A 7,500-nucleotide genomic window follows, 5' to 3' on the forward strand; every position below is an offset into this window, starting at 1 on the left:
GATCAGAGCGTCTGCTTTTTATTGATGTATTTTTTGCCGATGTTAACAGGGTTCTTACGAGTAGGAATTGAGGCATTCTTTTGAACGTGATTGGATGTCTTGCAGCTCTTGCTCCTCCTTCGTTTTGATGTCTTGGTACGCGTGCATTTGACTCGCGTCCTTTAGGTAGGCCCAATTCGCCGAGAGGATCATAAGGTAGTGGATCTGAGAGAGAGAGAAGCTGTTAACGACGGCAAAAAGCAAGCAAAAAAAAAAGCAAGGAAAGATCATTACATTCCCACAAACACACACACACACAAACACACACACACAATCACTCACACACACACACACACACACACACACACACACACAAACACACACACACACACTGTGGGTTTGAGTCGAGACTCAACAAGCAAGAGAGACCAGCGGTAACAACCCAAAACAAGCTACAGGTACATGTGTACACACACACACACACACACACACACACACACACACACACACACACACACACACACACGTCCCAATAAACCACATTTTAACCAAGACCCAATAAATGATGATGATGATTATTATTATTATTTAGACAGGGAAGCGGTGCAAAAGCAGACGGTTAGTAAAGTAACTGCATGCGAATGAAATGAATATGCGAATGAAATGAATATGCGAATGAGGCTTCGTTAATGAGCGGCTGGACGTTTAACGAAGATGAAATGATGATGAACACGGAGGAGGTTTTGTAAACAAAGCGTTTATTTTGTATGGCAAAGAAAAAACAAAAGGCTACAATTGTTTTCAGAAGTTAAAGGAAATACTGAGAAGAGTAAACATTCATTGAAAAATTGAGGAAATAAAAATGCTTATTAAAAAAAAAACTAATTTCTGACAAATCTGTAACTAAATAAAGATATGATAAAGTTAAAATATTAACTTCACTGCATCGCAGCTCAGGAAAAGGACGCGTACATCAGGGGACATTTCTGTTCTCGTCGTTATAAAGTTTATAAATTAGCCTCCTCGTGTGATTAGCCAGGCAGACCGGAGCAACGAGGCTGGTAGCTAACGGGTAACTGAACAATCATGCTAACTGAACAAACGCTACACAGTTAGCACAGCGCTAGCTGGTGGCGTGCGTGCATGCAATGTTTCTTCCCAGACACTTTCCCCAAGAAACTTCAAACGTACACATTCTGCTGACTAAACTGTTTCTACTATTTAAGTAATAAAAATGCAGCACCATCATATTAGCCTCAGGCTAAAGTCATCAAAGCGTCTTAAATTCTACCATAGTGTTCATATTTTATAATATTTACACATTTTATACGCAGACATATCGAGATTTCTTTATAGTAAAAAAGCACTACTTAGCCAAGCGAGGTGTGTGTGTGTGTGTGTGTGTGTGTGTGTGTGTGTGTATATGAGACTTCACTGTGAAGTTAGCATAATGCTAATTGATTATTTGTTCATAAGCGTAAAAACTGTCAAAATTTGTTCATAAAATATATATTTCTGCTCTACACTTGAGGCAGGTTTAAGTACATTGGAGCTTTCTTTATGACTTTAGTAAAGAAGATGATGTTTAGTGCAGAAATGTTGAGTTTTTTATTGGTTTCTAAAGACAAGAGTGTGTGTTTTTTAACAGCGTTACCTGGGGACTCGTTAGCCATGTTAACATTGTAGCTAAACGTCTTGGCTAATCAACTACATTTAAGATAAGTGAAAAATTAGCATAAATTTCCCTTAAACCGTTCCCTTAAATGCTAATGCAGCTAGCGTTTATATTATTACATCACATGACATTAAGCTAGTTTATTCTGGGTAAATAATCTCTAGTGCTGGTTTTTTAAAGATAGTTAGGAAACTGATGAGCTCCCTGGTCTAAAAATGCTGAATACAGGTATAGTTAAATATTTACACAGCGTATGGTTAGTTATGGTTCGGATTCTTTTCTCATCTTTACTTTTTTTATTTATTTATTTTTGTCCATACAATTCCTGTGTGAGATTAAAGCTTTGTGCAACAGTCTTCTCTGCTCTTAAACTTCAGAAGAGCAAAGTTATAAGTGGTAGCCATCATGTAGATGAACTGGGGGAAGAAGAGAAAGAAATGAAATAAACAATGCGAGTCAGAATAAATAAACCTCAACGCCTGTTTATCAGGTCACTGTTCAGTCCGAGAGACCTGTTCAGTCTCAGTACAGTGATGAGGAAAGAACAGTGGTGCACCGCTCGGTGATGGTCAGCGGGAAAGGACAGGTCAGTATACACCTGCATTAACACTTACCATGGCGATGACCGCAGCTCCGGCTCCAGCACACGCAACGATGTACAGGTGGTAGGACAGGTAGAACTGAACAGAGGACGGAAACAAAACAAACATTCTCTGTATTTACAGACACTTCTGAACAAAAAATAATAATAAACAATAGAAAAAACTAAATAGATGTTGCTTTTCTGTATCCTGACTTTACTATGTGTTGGATTTAATGTGTGTAACTTCTTAGAAACACATCTATAAATACATCACATCTACCATCACCACATCACATCTACCATCAACACATCACATCTACCATCACCACATCACCACATCACATCTACCATCACCACATCACATCTACCATCAACACATCACCACATCACATCTACCATCACCACATCACATCTACCATCACCACATCACATCTACCATCAACACATCACATCTACCATCACCACATCACATCTACCATCACCACATCACATCTACCATCACCACATCACATCTACCATCACCACATCACATCTACCATCACCACATCACATCTACCATCACCACATCACATCTACCATCACCACATCACCACATCACATCTACCATCACCACATCACATCTACCATCACCACATCACCACATCACATCTACCATCACCACATCACATCTACCATCAACACATCACCACATCACATCTACCATCAACACATCACCACATCACATCTACCATCACCACATCACCACATCACATTTACCATCACCACATCACATCTACCATCACCACATCACCACATCACATCTACCATCACCACATCACATCTACCATCAACACATCACATCTACCATCACCACATCACATCTACCATCAACACATCACATCTACCATCAACACATCACCACATCACATCTACCATCAACACATCACATCTACCATCAACACATCACATCTACCATCAACACATCACCACATCACATCTACCATCAATACATCACATCTACCATCAACACATCACCACATCACATCTACCATCAACACATCACATCTACCATCACCACATCACATCTACCATCAACACATCACATCTACCATCAACACATCACATCTACCATCAACACATCACATCTACCATCACCACATCACCACATCACATCTACCATCAACACATCACATCTACCATCAACACATCACATCTACCATCACCACATCACCACATCACATCTACCATCAACACATCACCACATCACATCTACCATCACCACATCACATCTACCATCACCACATCACCACATCACATCTACCATCACCACATCACCACATCACATCTACCATCACCACATCACATCTACCATCAACACATCACCACATCACATCTACCATCAACATATCACATCTACCATCACCACATCACCACATCACATCTACCATCACCACATCACCACATCACATCTACCATCACCACATCACATCTACCATCACCACATCACATCTACCATCAACACATCACCACATCACATCTACCATCACCACATCACATCTACCATCAACACATCACCACATCACATCTACCATCAACACATCACCACATCACATCTACCATCAACACATCACCACATCACATCTACCATCAACACATCACCACATCACATCTACCATCACCACATCACATCTACCATCACCACATCACCACATCACATCTACCATCACCACATCACATCTACCATCAACACATCACATCTACCATCAACACATCACCACATCACATCTACCATCACCACATCACCACATCACATCTACCATCACCACATCACATCTACCATCACCACATCACCACATCACATCTACCATCACCACATCACCACATCACATCTACCATCACCACATCACATCTACCATCACCACATCACCACATCACATCTACCATCAACACATCACCACATCACATCTACCATCAACACATCACCACATCACATCTACCATCACCACATCACATCTACCATCACCACATCACATCTACCATCACCACATCACATCTACCATCACCACATCACATCTACCATCAACACATCACCACATCACATCTACCATCACCACATCACATCTACCATCAATACATCACATCTACCATCAACACATCACCACATCACATCTACCATCAACACATCACCACATCACATCTACCATCAACACATCACCACATCACATCTACCATCAACACATCACCACATCACATCTACCATCAACACATCACCACATCACATCTACCATCAACACATCACCACATCACATCTACCATCACCACATCACATCTACCATCAACACATCACCACATCACATCTACCATCAACACATCACATCTACCATCACCACATCACATCTACCATCACCACATCACATCTACCATCACCACATCACATCTACCATCAACACATCACCACATCACATCTACCATCACCACATCACATCTACCATCAATACATCACCACATCACATCTACCATCAACACATCACATCTACCATCAATACATCACATCTACCATCACCACATCACCACATCACATCTACCATCAACACATCACCACATCACATCTACCATCAACACATCACATCTACCATCAATACATCACATCTACCATCACCACATCACCACATCACATCTACCATCAACACATCACATCTACCATCAATACATCACATCTACCATCAACACATCACATCTACCATCAACACATCACATCTACCATCAACACATCACATCTACCATCAATACATCACATCTACCATCAACACATCACATCTACCATCAACACATCACATCTACCATCAATACATCACATCTACCATCACCACATCACCACATCACATCTACCATCAACACATCACCACATCACATCTACCATCAACACATCACATCTACCATCAATACATCACATCTACCATCAACACATCACATCTACCATCAACACATCACATCTACCATCACCACATCACATCTACCATCAACACATCACCACATCACATCTACCATCACCACATCACATCTACCATCACCACATCACATCTACCATCAACATATCACATCTACCATCAACACATCACCACATCACATCTACCATCAACACATCACATCTACCATCAACATATCACATCTACCATCAACACCACCACATCACATCTACCATCAACACATCACATCTACCATCAACACATCACCACATCACATCTACCATCACCACATCACATCTACCATCAACACATCACCACATCACATCTACCATCAATACATCACATCTACCATCACAACATCACCACATCACATCTACCATCACCACATCACATCTGCCATCACCACATCACATCTACCATCAACACATCACCACATCACATCTACCATCAATACATCACATCTACCATCAACACATCACATCTACCATCAATACATCACATCTACCATCAACACATCACCACATCACATCTACCATCAACACATCACATCTACCATCACCACATCACCACATCACATCTACCATCACCACATCACATCTACCATCAACACATCACCACATCACATCTACCATCACCACATCACATCTACCATCAACACATCACCACATCACATCTACCATCACCACATCACATCTGCCATCACCACATCACATCTACCATCACCACATCACATCTACCATCAATACATCACATCTACCATCAACACATCACATCTACCATCAACACATCACCACATCACATCTACTGTAATACAAAAAAACTATCTAGCAAGGTACCAGGATACTGTAGTAAACTACTATTACTGCTGGAGAAATACGCATACCGCAATCCCCCTAACAATCTAGCAACCGCTCGCAACTGCTGGAGTACCACGTCTACCGTAAACCCCCTAACAATCTGGCAACCTGCTGCAGCTGAAAGAGGTTTTTATTCCCTACACCCGAGTACACACTTAATGTTATAACTGCGGTAGTACCTCGCTCGAGTTACAGATCTCGAGAAGCATCGCACCACAAGCGACTCCTGGAGTGGCGTTCCACGGAATAATACCTGCAAGAAAAAAAGTCATGTCACAACTATTATTAAAAAATAACCTAGGCCAATATATTATTAAAACACAGCATCAGAAGTACGAGTCATAACATATACACCTCTGTGTCGTACACGTTAATAGCGTAGGAGTTATTTTTATTTTATAATAATAATGTTTTACTGTAAAGCACGTCAGCGCCTCCTGCTGGTAGCGTTTAGTTTAGTGTTTGTCCCAAGAGGTCCAGGGATATTGATGTTACTGGTATTCTCGAATAAACACGCTAATAATTGATTAATATTTTATTAGTATGATTTTATATTTTATAGAATTTTTTTAATTTATTTGATTAATTTTTAACTCTATTAAGTTTTATACATGTTTACGTACCGTACTGCCGCATGTCCACACAGACGGAGGAATTGGAGTCCATGGACGCACACGTGGACCAGATGTTGTAAAACAGATAAACTGGAATGGAGGAAAACCCGAAGACTCCGAGCCAAGCCACTCCAAGAACGTACGTCAGGAACACAAACTGAACAACAAGACCCAGAAAAACTGATTTTAACCTCAACGCCTCCAAAGAGCCGAGACTTTTATTGATATATCTCAAATAATTACAAGCTCATGTGACGTTACACTACCGATAACCACTTTACTCTGTTAGTGAGATAGCGAGGTAGCTGGTTATCATGCTAATCAGTTAACAAGTACATTATCCAGCTGGAAATGTCGGTAGTTAGTGAACTAACGTAACAAGAAGGCAATGGGATGAAAATTACACTTAATCTGAATGATACAATCCTGATATTCAAATAAAATGTAAAGTCAAGGATGGAAAGGTGAGTTGTGGGGGGTGGAGGGGTGAGTTGTGGGGGGTGGAGGGGTGAGTTGTGGGAGGTGGAGGGGTGAGTTGTGGGGGGTGGAGGGGTGAGTTGTGGGAGGTGGAGGGGTGAGTTGTGGGGGGTGGAGGGGTGAGTTGTGGGAGGTGGAGGGGTGAGTTGTGGGGGGTGGAGGGGTGCAGTACCATGGCGCTGATGCAGCGGCCGCAGATGGTGGTCTTAAACTCGCCGTGCAGCTCCTTCACTGCGCTGGTGGTGTAAAATCCCTCAGCCAGCAGGATGATTCCATACAGGAAGAAGAACGAAGCGATCCCATAAATCACATACTGTAACAGATAAATTCTGGAGACGACCACACACACACACACACACACACACACACA

The 7,500-nt window shown here is 41.5% G+C and overlaps 1 protein-coding gene across 2 annotated transcripts in view; it reads right to left on the minus strand.

Annotated features, from left to right (window-relative positions):
* The window catches only part of gpm6bb (glycoprotein M6Bb), a 30,260-nt gene that overhangs the window by 268 nt on the left and 22,492 nt on the right, over window positions 1-7,500 (minus strand). Inside the window, exons 3-7 of one of the 2 annotated variants that reach the window (XM_017470741.3) lie at window positions 7,303-7,459; window positions 6,663-6,810; window positions 6,219-6,292; window positions 2,269-2,334; window positions 1-204 (exon numbers count right to left, since the gene is read on the minus strand). The exon at window positions 1-204 is cut by the window's left edge and continues 268 nt beyond it. In XM_017470741.3, the coding sequence (XP_017326230.1) occupies window positions 55-204; window positions 2,269-2,334; window positions 6,219-6,292; window positions 6,663-6,810; window positions 7,303-7,459 (595 nt within the window). In that variant the 3' untranslated portion in view covers window positions 1-54. Of the gene's footprint in view, window positions 205-718; window positions 2,071-2,268; window positions 2,335-6,218; window positions 6,293-6,662; window positions 6,811-7,302; window positions 7,460-7,500 lie in introns of those variants that run through there. The other variant, XM_017470742.3, reaches the window with a different exon arrangement.

The sequence above is a fragment of the Ictalurus punctatus genome, chromosome 6 (assembly GCF_001660625.3).
Source record: "Ictalurus punctatus breed USDA103 chromosome 6, Coco_2.0, whole genome shotgun sequence".
Taxonomy (NCBI): Eukaryota; Metazoa; Chordata; class Actinopteri; order Siluriformes; family Ictaluridae; genus Ictalurus; species Ictalurus punctatus.